This window comes from Natrix helvetica, assembly GCF_964273705.1.
Source record: "Natrix helvetica genome assembly, chromosome: 4".
Taxonomy (NCBI): domain Eukaryota; kingdom Metazoa; phylum Chordata; class Lepidosauria; order Squamata; family Natricidae; genus Natrix; species Natrix helvetica.
In genome coordinates this window covers 155135527-155153978 of record NC_138550.1, presented here as the reverse complement: position 1 = coordinate 155153978, position 18452 = coordinate 155135527, and the positions used below count along the sequence as shown (strand labels likewise).

At 45.5% G+C, this 18452-nt stretch overlaps 2 protein-coding genes across 3 annotated transcripts in view; one reads left to right on the top strand and one right to left on the bottom strand.

Moving 5' to 3' along the window:
* The window catches only part of SNTB1 (syntrophin beta 1), a 140973-nt gene extending 123563 nt beyond the window's left edge, over positions 1-17410 (top strand). The window contains exons 5-8 of one of the 2 annotated variants that reach the window (XM_081950595.1): positions 1032-1228; positions 3257-3447; positions 4277-4378; positions 12448-17410. In XM_081950595.1, coding sequence (XP_081806721.1) covers positions 1032-1228; positions 3257-3447; positions 4277-4330 — 442 coding nt within the window. In that variant the 3' untranslated portion in view covers positions 4331-4378; positions 12448-17410. The remainder of the gene's footprint in view (positions 1-1031; positions 1229-3256; positions 3448-4276; positions 4379-12447) is intronic. The other variant, XM_081950594.1, reaches the window with a different exon arrangement.
* A 669-nt stretch (positions 17411-18079) lies between these two features.
* The window catches only part of MTBP (MDM2 binding protein), a 45294-nt gene continuing 44921 nt past the window's right edge, over positions 18080-18452 (bottom strand). The window contains exon 22 of the mRNA XM_081950576.1: positions 18080-18312. Coding sequence (XP_081806702.1) covers positions 18277-18312 — 36 coding nt within the window. The 3' untranslated portion in view covers positions 18080-18276. The remainder of the gene's footprint in view (positions 18313-18452) is intronic.

The following is an 18452-nucleotide window of genomic DNA, read 5'->3' as shown; positions in this document are numbered from 1 at the left end:
CTGTTCAACCTACAGTATGTGTAGCAAATAATTTGGATCCCCCAACGCGTAAAAAATGTTTCAGCTACATTGGCTACCAAGCTGTTTCAGATACGTCTTCCTAGTTGCTTCTTTGACATGATCTTTTGGTGGAAAAAACCCGTAGTAAATAAGATATAAAGGTAAAGGTTCCCCTCGCACATATGTGCTAGTTGTTCCTGACTCTAGGGCAGTGGTTCTCAACCTGTGGATCGGGACCCCTTTGGGGGTCAAACGACCCTTTCACAGGGGTCGCCTAAGACCATCGGAAAACACATATTTTTGAAAAAATACAGAAAACATAGAATAATTTTATGGTTGGATGTCACCACAACATGAGGAACTGTATTAAAGGGTCGCTGCATTAGGAAGGTTGAGACCCACTGCTCTAGGGGATGGTGCTCATTTCCATTTCATAGCCGAAGAGCCAGCACTATCCAAAGACGTCTCCATGGTCAAGGGTCCAGCATGACTAAATGCCGAAGGCACACACAACGCTGTTAACTTCCCACCAAAGATGGTCTCTATTTTTCTACTTGCATTTTTACATGCTTTCAAACTGCTAGGTTGGCAGAAGCTGGAACAAGTAACGGGAGCTCACTCCGTTATGAGCTAGGGATTTGAACCACTGAACTGCCAACCTTTCTGATCAACAAGCCACTGAGCCATTGCATCCCTCAATAAACAAGATAATATATTGCAAAAATGGGATGGGGTCTTTTTTCCCTAGTAGCTTCTTGTTTCTAGATAGGACAATAATACCCATCAGACATGAAGGATGATTGAAGGTTTATATATTATAAAAATAGGGAGGAAAGAAGGACATGGAAATGTTGCTTTTTATTAGGATTAAAATTCTAGGAAAAGGATTTTGATTAGTCACAAGGAAAAGTTTCCTAGAAATGCAAGTGAACAAATGCCAGACACATGCGGGATCTTCAGTCAAATTGTCTTTCTCCCACTAAAGATTGTTTCCCTAACAAATATGTGTTGATTCTCACATTTGTTTTCAGGTTGGTACATTCGGGACCCGGGAAGGGCTCTCCACAGTCTGGGGTAGATTTGTCGTTTGCCACTCGGACGGGCACACAACAAGGGATTGAGAGCCATCTTTTCAAAACCGAGACTAGCAGAGACCTTTCACTGTGGACCCGGAGCCTAGTTCAAGGTTGCCACAACGCCGCTGAGCTCTCTGTGGAAGTCACAACAGGTAAATCAACAGCACAGAGGCTTCTTGGCGGTCAAGTTCTCCCAGAGCAGGAGAAATCTTGGTGGACCTTCTCTGGCTTCTGCCAGTAGCAAAACAGAGACCATATCAAAAGAGCAGGGGTGGGTTCCGGCAGCTGCTACTGCCGGTTTGTTTGTGGGTGTGCTGTGCGTACTCTTGATCCACACTGCGTGTGCATGCACAGTACAATAAAAAATTGTTCTGCGCATGCGCAGAAGCCAAAAACAAGATGGTGGTGCCATATGGTGCCGCCAGGAGAACCTGTTCAGAGGTATGGCAGGCCTGGGTCGCTGCCAGTTCCAGCGACCCAGGCCGCCAAACCACTACCGATTTCGGCCAAACCGGTCCGAACCGGTAGGAACCCACCACCGTAATAGAGGTTGAAAGGATTCTTTTGCAGTTTGGAGGAATTGGCTAAAAAGCAAAATCAACTCCATCCAACATCTGTTGCTCATACTAGATGGCAGATCCTTTTAACAATGCTAGTCTGGTCTGTTGTTTTGTTTAAATCCTTTGATCAGTGGTCTGGTCTCAGAGTTGCACTTTAAAAGATAGAAAGAAGAAGAGGAAGGGAGGAGGAAAGGCTAAAGTCAACAACAGTTTTTCTGGAGATTAAAACAATACAGGCAGCCTGATGAGAGATGGACATTGAGGAGAAATTGAGAGCAGAACTATTGGCCTAGTCCTAATCCCTGGAGTGGCCTGAGTCTTATACCCTGTTTCCCCTGAAAATAAGACCACCCCAGATAATAAACCCAGTCGGGCTTTTGAGTCCATGCGCTAAAATAAGCCCCCGAAAATAGGGGAGGGACTAGGGGAGACATGATAGCAGTGTTACAATATCTCAGGGGTTGCCACAAAGAAGAGGGAGTCAAACTATTCTCCAAGGCACCTGAGGGTAGAACAAGAAGCAATGGGTGGAAACTAATCAAGGAGAGAAGGAGCTTAGAACTGAGGGGAAATTTCCTGACAGTTAGAACAATTAATCAGTGGAACAGCTTGCCTCCAGAAGTTGTGAATGCCCCAACAGTGGAAGTCTTTAAGAAGATGTTGGATAGCCATCTGTCTGAAACGGTATAGGGTTTCCTGCCTAGGCAGGGGATTGGACTAGAAGACCTCCAAGGTCCCTTCCAACTCTGCTATTGTATGAATTTGTATAAATAAGCCCTCCCCAAAAATATTGCAACGCAACAGCCATAAAGTGACTACACTCACTGCCTCCTGCACCTCAAAAATATTAAGACCTCCCCCAAAATAAGGCCAAGTCCTTATTTCGAGGGGGGGTCCCAAAAGAAAAGAAGACCCTGTCTTATTTTGGGGAAACACGGTAGGTTCAAGAAGAAGAGTCAAGAGGGAGTTCTGTAGGGTGGATTGACCTTCCATCTGTGACATGAAGTTTTAAAGTTGACACTTCATTATACAGCTCATATAAGTTGCCTTGAAGTAGTCAGTATCTCAGCCTCCTCACAAGTTGGTCCTTTTGAGATGACATCGGACAAATGAGGACAAGAACACTCACTCCCCCTGTTAAGGAAAGGCAGGACATAAATGTAATGTTTATCAGTAAATCCTTGGCTATCACAAGAGGAGTCTTTGCATCCAGAAATTTTGAAAAGCGAGACCAAGTGGCTAAACATCTCTTACTCACTGAAAGTTTACACTTTACTCCATGTCCTTGACTGTGTATTTTCCCCGAGGCTGATAACCTGATTCAGGGATGTTATAAGATACCCAACTCCCTTTTTAATTAAACACAGACGGCAATTGGTATTACACTGTGGATCTTACCACGTTTTAATGGTGCACAGTCAGCTGTGCTGAAACCTTTGTGCTATATTAACCTCATTGTTAACAATCACTGGAACTTCTTTCCAATTAGCAGGGAACTCATTAGCATTCCTATTAATCCCCAAGCTACTACCAGCATCGGAGTGGCCTCATAATCTTTTATTAGCAATATCATTCTTCTAAAGTGCCATAAATCCTGTTGGTTCTTGTTCCCTCCTTCAGCTTGCGTGTACAAAAACCAGGAGTGCCGTTTGACCATCCATTATGACCATGGATTTTCCCTCACCACCGAACCCCAAGTTGGTGCCTTTCCCAAAACCATCTTCCAGTATCCCTACGAGAAGCTAAAATCCTCTTCAGATGATGGGATTCGGCTGCTCTATTTGGACTTTGGAGGGAAGGAAGGTGAAATTGTAAGTGTGTTGGGTTGTTTGTTTTTCAACGTAGCTGCGGATGAAGATGGTTATCATTTGTAGCATCTGATTATTAGACAACACAATCCCCCCACAGATTAGCTGTTCTATGAAGCAGGAAAAGCACATTTCATGTCAGCATTACTAGTCATTAATGAATTGTCCCTTGCATGGTTACAATTATCACCTATGGATATTCTCCGCATTATAAAACAAAAGAATAATTTTCTCCATTCCATAGAAAATGTCTCTCAGGATTCCAAGTAATAGATCCATTGCAAGCGAAAACTCCAAAGCAGGTGAATTCCTCAAAGAATAGCTTTATTGGAAATATCGTATTGGCACATATCTGGTGCAAACCGACTCTGAAGTCTTGGGGTTTTCACCTAACGTATTTTTCGGAGTATAAGATGCACTGGAGTATAAGACACGCCAAGGTTTTGAAGCCCGTTTTTCACTCATGTCTGCCCTCCCGAGCTCCCAGGAGCACTCTGAAAGCCTCCTAAAGGCTATGCACGGCCATTTTGGTGAAGGCGGTGTTTCAGGAGGCAAAAAATACTCTATTCAGTGTATAAGACGCATCCAGATTTTCAGCCTCTTTTTTGTGAGAAAAAGGTGCGTCTTATACTCTGAAAAATATGGTAATTAAAAGTAAAAGTTTTTCCCTCAACTCCAAACAACCAGTCCCATGGCCCAATCAAGGCAGCGTCCGCTGGTCTGGTGATATTCCTCCCAGGTGTGGGAACATCCTTGGTTCCCAAGAGAAAGTATTTTATTTTGACTACAACCCAGCTATCTCTAATCCCCCCTTCCCCATCCCTCGCTGCAGAGTGGCAGTACTGAAGCTCCAAGATGGCTCCGGCCAGATCAGCTTCATGGTTGACAACTTCATACCTACACAAAAGAAAAGTCTGACCCTATTCATCTGGAGGTACTCTATGGAAAAGACTGATGAGCATCATCTACTCCTTGGATCGTATTTTGCAGTCCTGCCTCCTTCCAAGAGGACGTTTTCTTTCGGTGAAGGGCATTTCACAAAAGGAAACCCTACACGCTGACGGGAACACCTTTTCCTGTTCCTTAAATTCACAGCTAGAATTGAATGTAAAATTCTCTTTCTTTTTCATAGTCTCAATGCAATTGGAGTTTGGATAGACAGCCTGTTCCTCACTGTTCCCATCAGCAAGCAGATCAATTATCTGGGTAGAGAAGCAAGTGCTAGATTTGGTTCTCCCTCACATCTCGTCTCCCGGTTTTCTAATGTAGTTCCATAAATAAAGTCATGGTAGAATTGCAGTGGTAACCATATGTCAACCCTACAAGGGCTGACTTAGATCCAGTCCCAAGGTCAGGACTACGTTTCCTGAAACAGATGCAGTAATTGAATTTTGCAAGTTTGAATGTGTTATTTTCTTTATCTGGTGAGGGACTTGTTTGAGACATTTTTTTCAAGTTATTTTCTTGGGCCAGGGCTCAAGGGCCACTTATCTGGTGATGGCTTTGATACTGCACTTCTTTCTGTCTTTTAAAATCATTCCTGATGTAACATACCTGGATCATTCCATTAAATAATCTATTGGAGTTTCAAAATGCTGGTGCAGTGGTACCTCGGGACTTGGTTTTAGTTGGTTCTGGAAGGTGTGACAGGAACTAAAATGGACAAATCCCAAACAAACCATGTGACTGAGGTGGCACAGTGGTTAGAGTGCAGTTCTGCAGGCTACTTCAGCTGACAGCTAGCTGCAGTTCGGCAGTTCAAATCTCACCGGCTCAAGGTTGACTCAGCCTTCCATCCTTCCGAGGTGGGTAAAATGAGGACCCAGATTGTTGGGGGCAATAGGCTGACTCTGTAAACTGCTTCGAGAGCTGCAAAAGCACACTGAAGCGGTATATAAGTGCTATTGCTATCATATGAGCCTTTGTTTTGGCTGGGAATGTCAGGGTGTGAATTCCGCCCTGAATTAACGAGGTGTGAATCTTGGCATTCCTTGAAAGCATACCTTTGAAGTAAGCGAAATAAAACCAGAGGCATAATCTAATTTAAAAAAACGTTTTAATTGTAAATAAAGTAAAAATACAAACATACTAACTAAATTAATCACATCTTTGGCAGAGCCCCCTCTTGTCTGAAGGAAGAAGAGTATGTGATGTAATGACCATTGTCTTACCTGAAGGGTCCTTTTCAGGGCGCTGCAACGGAGAGTCCAAAGAAGGGTTAAACACAGCCAATCTGCCCAGAACTGAATTGAAACTTTAAGCCACGCCTCTGGTGCCGACTCTCCCCAGATTTATTCAATGAAGACGTGGAACAGTTGCGCGCTGAAACTTCAACTGGAAGTCTAATATGGAACAAGTCAAAAATAGTCCAACAACAATAACAGAAACAACAAACAACACTGTGACTTCACAAACACCAGCGGAGAATAGACCCCAGGGCGGGGTGGACTCTCCGTTGCAGCGCCCTGAAAAGGACCCTTCAGGTAAGACAATGGTCATTTTCCAGGGCGCTGCTCTGGAGAGTCCAAAGAAGGGACATGCCCAAGCTAACTGTCACTAGGGCGGGAAGGCTCAGCCATCAGGGTCGCTCCGCTGGTATGGATGCCCTGAAGAACACGCCTCCCAAAGGCCCCTTCCGCCGATGCAAAACTGTCCAGTTTGTAATTTCGGACAAATGGAGACAGAGAAGTCCAGGTGGCCGCCTTGCAGATCTCTTCAATCGGTGCCTGTGTAGACCAGGCAGCTGTGGTGGCGGCGCTTCTAGTCGAATGTGCTGTGATATTGCGAGGCACAGGAACGGACTGTAAAACGTGGGCAAGCGCAATGCAGGCTTGCAGCCATCCGCCGATGGTAGATGAAGAGACCTTCTTGCCTTGAGAAGCTGGTTGAAAGGAGACGAATAGAGATTCGGATTTCCGAAAACTGGCCGTGCGCTTGATGTATCTGCGAATAGTCCTGCGCACATCCAGCATGTGCCAGCGCTTTTCCCTCGGGTGCCGAGGATGCGGACAAAAATCCGGAAGGACCACCTCCTGTGCCCGATGAAACCCGGAATTGACCTTCGGACTGAAGGAAGGGTCCAGCCTCAGGATTACTCTGTCGTTACGAATGAGACACAAGTCCTCTCTGACTGACAAGGCAGCCAGTTCCGATATGCGACGAGCAGACGTGATAGCGACCAGAAAAACCGTCTTGAATGTGAGGTGTCTGAGACTGGCCGTCTTAATGGGCTCAAACGGGGGCCCGATGAGGGACCGCAACACTACATTGAGATCCCAAGATGGGTATCTGTGGACCACTGGGGGTCTCAGGTTGGTCGCTCCCCTGAGGAAACTGCGGATGGTCGGATTCCGGCCAAGAGATGCGTAGCCCTCAACTGAGAGGATGGTTGACAGGGCTGCTGCCTGGCGCCTCAGGGTGTTAGGTGCCAGGCCCTTGTCCAAACCTTCCTGCAGGAAGTCCAGGATGACAGGAACCGAAGCAAGGGGCGCAGACGTACCATGAGCCGTGCACCAGCTGGCGAAGGATTTCCAAGTGGCGTCGTAGATGCGCGTCGTGGACTGCCGTCGTGACGCTTGGATGGTGCCAATCACCTTGTCTGACAACTTGCCTCTGCTTAGGAGATCCCTCTCAAGTGCCAGACGGCCAGCTGCAGCCACTGGGGTTCTGGATGTTGAAGGGCCCCCTGGCTGAGAGAGATGTCCTGTGGAGGAATCCGCCACGGTGGTGTGATCGAAAGACTCACCAAGTCTGCAAACCAGGTTCTCCTGGGCCAGTACGGTGCTACCAGCAGCACCTCCGCCTCCTCTGCTAGGATCTTCCTGATGACTCTGGGAAGAAGAGGTAGCGGGGGAAAAGCGTAAAGCAGACCTTTCGGCCACGGGCCGTGCAGCGCGTTGACTCCTTCCGCCCTCGGGTCGTGGAACCTTGTGAAGAACCGCGGAAGATGCGCGTTGGCCGCGGTGGCGAACAGGTCCACCAGCGGGAGGCCGAACCTCTGGGACAGTTGCTGGAACAGCAGCGGATGTAGACGCCACTCCGAGTGGTCGACTGTGGATCTGCTCAGCCAGTCCGCCTGGGTGTTGCTCGTGCCCGAGATGTGCTCCGCCTGAAGAGAAAGGAGATACCTCTCCGCCCATCGACCCAAGAGCTCTGCCTCCTTCATCAGGGATCTGGAGCGCGTTCCCCCCTGTCGATTGATGTGCGCCTTGGTGGCGACATTGTCTGTCATGATGCGCACGTGGTGGCCCTGAACGGTGCTCTGGAAGCGCTTCAGCGCAAGCCTGACTGCCCTCAGCTCCAGCCAGTTGATGCTGTGAGCGGCTTCGGAAGGGGACCACCTGCCCTGTGCTAGCTGGTTGTGGCAGTGGGCCCCCCAACCGAACAGGCTGGCATCCGTTGTGATGGTGAGCCTGACTGGCTCCTTGAATGGCGACCCCTTTAACAGGGCCGGAGACAACCACCACTTTAGAGAGCGACGTACCTCTGCTGGAACTGGAATCAGTCTTGTTGAGCTGCTTTCGTTTGTTCTTTGATATGGGAGCAGGAGCCACTGAAGGGGACGGGAGTGAAGTCTCGCCCAAGGCACGATTGACAGGCACGAGATCATCTTACCGAGGAGCTGTGAGAGCTGAACCACCTTGACTAGACGTGACTGCTGCACCTGAACGACCATCTCCCGAAGGCTGGCCACCCTTTCCGGGGACAGGGATACCGTGCCCGAGGTGGTGTCGATGACGGCCCCTAGATGCTTCAGTCTGGTCGTGGGAACGAGATGACTTTTTTCCAGGTTGATGGTGAACCCGTGGTCCCGGAGGTAATGGAGGCCCGCGTAAGAGAACCTCAGGAACTTGCGGTGGGCTTTGCGGATAGGGATGTGGAGGTAGGCCTCTTTGAGGTCTATGGACGTTAGTATATCGCCTGGCCTGATGCACCCCAAGATGGACTGGAGGGACTGCATCTTGAACCTGCGATATGTCACGTGGTGATTGAACCTCTTTAGATCTAATATCCCCCTCCACCCTCCTGAGTTTTTGGGGACCAGAAACAGGATGGAGTAAAACCCTCTTCCTTCCTGGCCTGCTGGGACAGGTTCTATGGCCCTGATCTCCTTGAGGTGCCTTATCTCCTGTTCCATGAGGGATCTTTTGACTAACCCTGAGGGAACTGGACACCGGATGAAGTGGCGGGGAGGGGGGGACCAGAATTCTAAAGTGAGACCCATGCGGACCGTTTGAAGAACCCACTGGTCCGACGTGGTCTGCTCCCATTTGGCGTGGAACAACTGCAACCGCCCTCCTATGGGAGCTGACCTGTGATGGTCATTTATACCTCCTAAAGGGTCGGGAGCCGGAGCCCCCCCGAAATGGCCGCTTGGAGAAGGGCTGCTGGCGACCTCTGTCTCGAAAGGACTGACGGTCCTGAGACCGCTCACCCTGCTGGGGATACGCCCGATGATAGGGGGCGGAGCTGGTGGAGGGCTCATTGTTCCGAAAGGCCTGCCTCCTGTAAGAGCCAGGACCTTTACGATCAGGCTTTTTGGTGACTGATGGCATCACTTTCTTTTTGTCCTTGTTTTCCACAAGGACTGGATCAAGGACCTCACCAAACAGCTTGTCCCCTTTAAAGGGGGCAGTAACAAGCTTCCATTTGGAGCGCATATCCACATTCCAGTGCCTAAGCCACAGGAGGCGTCTGGAAGTAACATTAGACGCTAGGGCACGCGAGGCAAACTTAGCAGCATTCAGAGTGGCATCAGCAATGTACTCTGTGGCTGCCATGATTTTATTGATATCCCGCCTGACTTTAATGTCCTTGGCAGGTATCTTCCTCAACAACTGCCTCAGCCACAGGAGAGCCGCCCTGGAGAAAAAGGAGGCTGAAGCGGAGGACTTAATGGCCCATGCAGCTGCCTGATGGGTCTTGTGACAAGCAGTTTCGGTTCTCTTGTCCTCAGCCTTGAGCCCCTCCAACAGGTCAGGAGGGAGCACAGAAGAGGAGGTAAGAGCCGCTACAGGGGGATCGATAGGAGGGAGCTTGAGCAGCTCCTCCAGGCTGGCATCCAGCGTATATAGCTTCTTGTCATGGCTGCTGGGGGTAGCCATGGTAGCTGGCTGCGCCCACTGTCTTTGAACTAAATTGAGGAACATCTTGGGTACAGGAACTATTTCCTGGACCGAAATGGGTTCCTCAAAGAGATCCCCAGATAGATCATCAGGGTCTACAACCACCTGAGCTGGGGGGGTGGACCCCATGTGAGTTGAGATCTTAGCCTTATCTAAAATGGTTTTGAAATTATCCAAATTAAATAAGCCTGAAAAGGCCGGCTTTTTGGTGGGGCTTGCCTCATCCCCAGAGAATTCAGCTTCCTGCCTAGGAAGAAATTCCTCTTCTTCCTCCCAGTCTGACTCATCGGAGGCCACTGAAGAATGCAGGGACGGAGGTGGAAGGCTAGGAGTCATCTCTCTGGAATCCTCGTGGGGTTGCAAATGGTGGGTCTTGCGAGTGCGCTTGCCACCTTTTCGCATGCCTGCCTCAATGCCCTGGGAAATGGCCCTGTTAATTATTTCCTGCATTTCAGTGGATAGGTTAGGCCCTTGGTCCTCAATGGGGCGAACCCCTTGAGTGGGCCCGGGGATCGGCTGTTGAGGGGCTAAGGGCCCCATTGGAGCTGGTCCCTCCTCCATATCAGAGGGACAGGCAAAGAGATCAGCCTGATCAGCCATGGAATGGCCTGGAGAAGTTGCCATGGCCAAGGAATCCCCTTCCTCTTCACTATCAGAAATGGGGCCACCCTGGGCTGGAGGAATTTCCCTGGAGGGCTCCCCAGGAGACACCGAAAGGGAAGATTGGGCCTGCTGTTGGGCTTTGGAAACCTGTTTTTCTAAGGCCTTCTGTCGCCTTAATGCATCTTTGTCTAGGCCTGAGCCCTGCTTGGGGCCATGCCTGGAGTAAGGCTTACTCCCTCTAATGGCCTCCCTGGCTGCTTTCCCGGCCTGTCTTACAGGGGCTCTGGAAGAGACACCCTCAGAAGTCTCAGGGGCCTGATCTGCCATGGTAACAATCACTGGTTGGGGCAGTAGGGGGATGGGAAAACCACCACTCACCACCTCCAGAAAGCCCACCGCAGCACGATGCTCCTGAGGAGACAGAGAAACTGCAAGGCCTGAAGTAGCTTGGAATCTTTTAGGCGCGAGCAGAATTCGCTCCCAGCGCCTGCAGGAGAGTAAGGGAGGCGACCCAGCAGGCCACGATCCCACGCCGCTATCACTTGCTTGGATTGGGGCCCAGGTCGCCGGTCACACCGGCCAAGTCTGACTCCACGCGGCTCCTGCAAAGAGCCAGGCACCAGGCAGCTGCGGCAAAAAACTTTTAAAAGTAAAGCCGGAAGATTGCGCAATCCAAAATGGCGGCCGGAACTCACCGGAGCTCTGCGCGCCAAATTTAAAGAGGGAAGAAGCCAAAATGGCTGCCCTGGAAGCCCACGCAGCAATTTGACTTGCTAGAAGCACAAATTGCAACGGAGGGCTTCCAGTGGGAATCGGCCCCCAGTAGGGGTGCCCCAACAGCGCTGGCGTCGGCGCTCCGACCCACACGCTTCCCCCAACAGCTGCCTGTGGCTTCTAGGAGCCAGAGCAAAGCCCCGGACTCCAGGAGAGCCGAAAGGGTGAGAAAAACCCAATTAAAAAGGGAAAAAAACAAACTTAAATTTAAACTCACCAGCCTGCTCTAAAAATCCTTAAATATGCTGTTTTAAAAAATTATTCTTCCTCTGGAGAGTCCAAGGAATCAATCTTAGAACTGGAGAAAATCTTAAAGCGTCTACTGGGCTAGCTGAATTGAAAAAATCTGGGGAGAGTCGGCACCAGAGGCGTGGCTTAAAGTTTCATTTCAGTTCTGGGCAGATTGGCTGTGTTTAACCCTTCTTTGGACTCTCCAGAGCAGCGCCCTGGAAAATGACATGCGCAATAAATCATTTCTGATATGGAACAGTTCATTCTACCGTATAACTCAGAATGTAGGTGCAGCTGGCAAATCAAATAAACGCAGTGACACCCCTTCTTTTGCCAGTTGAACGGGCATCATCAAATAAGGCACATATCTTCTTTCTTCCTTCTTTTGTCTGCACGCCAGGCAGACAGAGGCTCTGCCAAAGGTATGATTAATTTAGTTAGTACGTTTGTATTTTTACTTTATTTACAATTAAAATGTTTTTTCTTAAGATTATGCCTCGGGTTTTATTTCACTTACTTCAAAGGTATGCTTTCAAGGAATGCCAAGATTCACACCTCGTTAATTCAGGGCGGAATTCACACCCTGACAGGGAAGAACTTTCTGCCTGTCCCTTTTCCTATCTCATCGACCTTCCGAGCATGGCCAATTTCCTGTCCGCTGTCTGTGGCCTTCCCCCTCCTTTTGCAGCAACCTTCCCAGCATGGCTGACTTCCTGTCTGTTCCCCACAGCTGTCCCCTTCTTCCTAGAACAGGAAGTACTAAACAAAGACTGAGTACTGGGACAACATTTTCATGTCAAAATGTGTCGAGAACCAAATTCCATGTGTTTTGAAGCAGTCGAGTACTGAGGTATCACTGTATTTGCACAAGCTTCAATCACAATGCTGAACAATAATGCTATATTTCAAATGAAAATATTTGATGGCTTGGGCAACAATTCTGGACCCAGCCCAGAATTCTTCTTCTTGTGCCATATCCGTCATTGGATGTTGGCAATCTTGTTGGTGATCCTATTTTTATCAACAAAAAAGTGCTGTTGAGTTTTGTCCAAACCAGTCCTTTAGATTTTGAAGCCATGATGTTCTTCTTCTGCTTGGACCTCATTTGCCTTCAGTCTTTCCTTGCAGGATTAAGTGAAATACTCTGTATTTTTCTGGGTGTCTCATCACACGTCCAAAATATTCTAACTTTCGCTTTTTTATGGTTTTGATGATGGTCCAGAATTAGCCACATACAATAACTCCTTGTCTCTTTGTTCTCTGATTTCAGCAACTGGACCTTCATTCCTGTCCAAAGCCGATTGTATTCATCATTCATTCATTCCTTTTTGCCAAGATTACAAGACTTGGATTGGTAGCATAAATTCTGTCTGTCATTGGCAAGAACAAAAATAACGAACAAAGTGGAACTACTCGAGTCCAACTCTCCAACATGTTGTCAACACTGGGAGCTACTAGGAGAACATATGAACTCTTCTGCAAATGACCTGAAGTTCAAATATGGGGCAAAGTCAATGTTTTGATCAAATACAATAATAGGGCTCTGAAGAATAAGAGTCATAGTATTTGCTTCCACTAAAACATACGTTGCAAGGGAAACAACATTGATTGCTCTGAATAAAGTCAACATTGAGTAATTAAGAAGTAAGAGATGAATGCTGTATGATGACATTTCATACTCATAAGCGTGCCTCTATGTACGATTTTAGAGCAGTCTGCTCCATCTTGGGTTTTGAGAATGCCAGGGCTTCCCTAGAAGATTCAGCAATTTTTCAATGAAAAGATCGGTGATGGTAGAGTAGCTTCTGTGAAGGCAAAGTTTTTCCCTTCTCCCCTTTATCGTCTTCCCCCCATCCTTTAAAATCTACTCTCTATTTACCTCTAGTAGATCGGGCTGTTTTCGTAAACTGGTAACATATTCCAAATCCTTTGCAAACTGCAGAGAAACTGTTGGGGATCGAAATCCCAGAGAGCAGGAAATTTGAAAGCCACTAAAAAGTAAAAACTAAGTAGAGAGTTGCCATCAAAATAAGGGTTTTAAACATGAACTCGATGTACTTTAGATTTTTTTTCCCCCTCACTAAACTATATTTCGGTTTTCAAAAAGCACAAAAGAAAATATCTACGTGCAAGTTAGTGATTTGGTTGTTTGAGGGATGAGGTGGGTGTGCAATCCACTCTATTTTTTTCCCATTAATAAGCATATCAATCTGTATGGGCGGAGCTCAAGTTGCTGTATTTCCCAGCCTTGGCAACTTTAAGACACATAGGTTTCAACTCCCAGAATTCCCTGGGGCTGGGGAATTCTGGGAGTTGAAGTCCACTTGTCTTAAAGATGTCAAGTTTGGGAAATCCTGCTGTAGGCAGACTTAGTTTGCTGACTGATTCAAACCATCCATAAAAAGGAACTCTTGAGTGGACACACTTGGAGCAAAAAAAAACATCGCTAGATAGCCTAGACCAGGGGTGTCAAACTGGCAGCCCACAGGCCAGATGTGTCACAGGCAGGTCACACCCGCCCCGGCTCTGCAAAGGCAAAAAACGTGATACGTTGCAATACGTCACATGACGCGATCGAGTTTGACACCCGTAACGTACACCATAGACTCAGGACCCATTGGAGAATTTGCTGAAAAAAAGAAAACTCATTCAAAATTGATGACATCCAAATAACCTTAAGTTTTATAAGATTGTGATTGTTCCGTTAACGATTATAACTTGTGAAAGGGGAAAGGGAGGGAGGTGGAATCTGGTGTACCCAATGCATTTTAAAACATTACAGTGGAAGTGCAGTAAAAGTGATGGGAACAATAAACATCTTGAAAAGAGGAAATCCATTTCAAATTAGTCCCAAGTTGGCTGAACTTTAGTTCGCATGTGATGTGATCAGTGGAATTTTGGCTCACTCATTTTATGGCTTGCGATTCTCTTGCGCTTTGCAACAAACACATCTGCAACATTTGGCTCTTGGCCCTTCTAAGGAGACAGTTTTGTGATGAGGAAGAAGATGGAAGAAGCTGCCAGGAGATAGAGGAGGATGCTGAAGAAGTATGGATAGAGAGGATACAGAGGCACTGCCCATGAAGTCTGAGTAATTTAGGACGGAAGCCATGGCAATGAGCAGGGTTGAAAAAACTAGGAACAAGGCGAAGAAGAGGAACATCAACCTCAGCTAGAAGGTCCATACAAAACACCTAGTCCAGAGAGGAAGCAAGAAGTGGCTATAAAAGCTTAGAAAATAGATTAAAGCTGGTGAGTGTGCTTACGGCACTCTGATGCAAAAATCAGAGCAATATCATGGGGTATCTTTTCCACTGATGTTCTGGAGTCCTCACCTAAGCAGGCAAAAGAACCTTCTGCACCTTCCAGGGTCCTCTCCTTTTTCTCGTGGTTTTACATCAAGGTGGAGAGAAATAAGTTGCCATATTTTTCGGAGTATAAGACGCACCAAGGTTTAGAAGAGGCAAATTTAAAAGGTTTTACATTCTGCAAACCTCCCAAAAACGGCCCCATTTTTCATGAAAACGGGCCCATTTTTGTCCAAAAAAAGGGCATGGATAGCTTTTAGGAGGCTTATAGAATGCTCCTGAGGGCTGGGGGGAGCAAAATTGCCAGTTTCTTTGCTCATTTCTCCCCTCCCCAGCCCCCAGGAGAACTCTGAAAGCCTCCTAAAAGCTATGCACAGCCATTTTGGTGAAGGGGGCGGGGTTTCAGGAGGCAAAAAATGCTGTATTCAGTGTATAAGACTCACCCAGATTTTTCACCCTCTTTTGAGGGAAAAAGGTGCGTCTTATACTCCGAAAAATATGGTATGTGATCTGGGCTCTTCCCTAACACCCATACTCTGCATATTCCACCAAGGAAAGGCGATACAGCCATTTTTCAAGAGTTCAATCCAATTGCCCTCAACATCTATAGAGATTCCCAGTCATCCAGGTCATGGTTGTCTGAGCTGAAGCGAAATGTCTTCAAAGAAAAAACCAGAAGGCCCAGTTGCCTCTTGAAAAAGCACCTTTGGGTGCCCCTAACAATGTTTAACTACAAGAATCCTGAAGCTGCTCAAGTCTTAATTGGTTGAGATCTTAAATTTTGTGTTAACAGGAATCTGAACGTTGCGGTCTATAGCTCTGAAACTTGGCGTAGATTAAAACCTTAGCAGCAGCGCTTCATCCTGGCGACTGGCATTGACTGGATTAAAACCCAAGTCACATCAAGGATCTTTTTCTTTCCGTCTCGTTCTGGAGAACGAGGGCAATCCCACCACAGCAGCAGCAGAGACCGAAGTGCTGTTGAAGTGTCATTTCAACACTGTTTTCATATGGTCTACAAAAACAAAGTCTCCCTAAAGTTGCACTCAACTTCCTAGATAACGTCCATGTACTCTTCTTGGCTGCAATATGGATATGATGTACAGGTAGTCCTCGGCTTATGACCAGGGGTACACATGACCCTGTTCTGAAGTTTGAAAGGCCACTCCCCCGGCAGTCACGTGACTGCACTTCAGGCACTTGGCGGTCAAGCCATAATTACAGCCGTTTGCAGCATCCCATGGTCACATGGCCATGTTTTACAATGCTTTTGCTGAAAACCGGCATTCCATGTTTAGCAAAACTGGCCCACAGCAAAACATCGGTTCACTTCACGATAGTTGTGGTCGCTAAACGGCAGCCACAAAACGTATAAAATCGAGTCGGTCGTGTGGGTGACTCATGTTACCATCATCGTGACTTATAGTACTTACGATGAACAGGCTCCATTACAGTCATAAGTCAAGGACTACCCTGAACTGTTGTCTGCTCAAATGCTTTCCCCAGTCTGATCTCCAGCAATAGACCTTTATTTGTGGGTTTTTTTCCACCCAAGTACAAGCCATGTCCAATCCTGCTTTGCTTAATAATTGGCTAAATGACTGTCATATACATCAATATTAAAAGCTTAATGTCTACATCAAAAGGCCAAAAAAAACCCCACCCCCTTGTTTGCTATATGGATGCCCAGAGACACAGATTAATACAGTTGTGCTTTTTTTTTTTTTTGTTTATTGGCCATAGTAAATAAGTACGTTTTTAAAGGTTGCTTACATGTATGTGGCCAGTTGGGGAAATGCTCCTGAATTGTCAACCTGAATCCATGCTACCGATTACAAATAAGTAAAATAAATCGTTATAAGGATACAAAAACTGGAAGCTAAGTGTAAATACATAAATTATGCTTGCTTTCAGGTGCATTTGAAGAAAATTCTCACCAGCATTATATAGTCCCTGAAGTAATTAATCTAGGTTTCAAGGTAATTTGATTGGGAGAATAAAAAGGATTCATAAAGGCCGCCCTGTTAATTCTTAAATGTATATTCCCTAACTTAGGGAATATTTGAAAGGTTGGAAATTTTAAAAAACCCAAGATTGAGCTGTTAACCAGCTAAGATTTTACACACGCAGAAGTCTTTGGGTAGTTCTATAAAATAACCAATTGCCATGGAATAATCTACCGTATAATTTCTTTCCTAGTATTTAGTTAGTAATATAAAATTAACTTAATAAAAAGCTGCTTGATTTTGAGCCTACATTATCACCATGTGCCCAGTTTGTGCCTAAGCTTCATTTTTATTTCATTTGGAGCTTTAAACCTATATATATATATATCCATATCCAGAGGCGTCTCTACTTTAAAATAAATATATTTTTGCAGATATAGACTTTCCATTGGTTTGTGTCTGTCCGTGAATGGATGACCTACACAATTTTTGATTTAAATGGCATTTTGTGGGGAAAAAATTAAGGAATCTCAAATAACCCTTTCCAATGTAGCAGGATTTTCAGGTTCCTTCCATGGCAGTATTTATTATTGTGAATGAGCAAAAGCCAGAGCATAAAGTAGAATATTGTGTACTTTAGGAAACGTTCATGCATATGTAAATTCCATTGTACTGCTACTTTCGATACCTAACACCCCTCCACTGGAATATTATAACTATCTGCTTTGTATATAATCAGGATTAATTCATTAGTTATATCACGTATTGTACGGTGCTCAAATCACAACATGAAGAAGTGAATAACTATTTTGCAAAAAAAAATACAGATTTTGAATGACTCTAGACGCCGTTACTTTAGATGTGGTTGATAGAATGAATTAAATGGAACTACCCCAGATTTATAAGAATTTAATCTACAATATTTATATTTTCAAGAGGGAGAAAAAAACGACTATATTTAATAAAGTCATTTATTGGATTTTTCTTGGTGAAGTGATCATTTATTTGACAAGAAGATAGTCACTGATTTTTGTTCAATGGTTTCAGTCTTCTAAAATTTGTATAAAACAGTGAAGTACTGATTTCACAGGATGGGAATAATTCTTCCAGGTAAGTTCTCTTACTAAAGTACTACTGGTTCAATAGTTTAGTTCATTGAAAGGAGTATCAATCTCATGGCACTTCACAAAAATATAAATCTATAAATTCACGAATGGCAAAACATGCTGATATATTTGAATAGAGCACTTGTCAGAATTATATTTGAAGGATGGAATGAGAGCTAGAGAACAATTCAGGGAAAGAATTGAATTTAAATTCTTCGTGTTTTGAGTTTTTCTACATTTTTTTTCCTAAGACCTTGATAATGTTGTTTACCTTTTAAGCTGGATAGTTTACTGTCTTGTAAAGTGAGTGGGCGGTATTTTGCAACCACTCTCGAAGTAGTTTTTCCTGACAGTCATGGTATTTCTCTAAAATTTCATGTGTCCCACACCTTTAAAATGGTGAAAATGTCTGGCTTTAAAAAGTACTTGCTTTAGCAATGTGTTTTAAGTTTAAACAAACCATTACCTAATTTAACCAGACATTCTGCACATCTGAATATACAATAATAGAGAATTTACATTTGCAGAGCTAAGCAACGTTCAAATCATGCAGACCCGAAAAGATAGCTTAAGAAATTCTTTTTATTCTAATAAAGAACTTTTTACAACACAAAACTTCAAGTTCAATGTAATTATCTCAGAGGTTTGAGAGCATCACATGGTAGATACTGCCACGCTTTAGGCATATCTACCAACAAGACACTTTTAAGGTGCTCTCAATGGGCTGCACTTGTGGATGTCACTTCTTGTTTTTTTCTAAAACCCAATCAATGACCTGTAAATAAGCAACAGAAAAGTAATTAAAAATAGAAATACCTGTATAAAGCAAACACATGTATTGCATCCTAAAGTTCGAGAACATATATTAGTGATGCCTAAACCTTTTCGGCATCAAGTGCTGAAAGCATGCGTGGC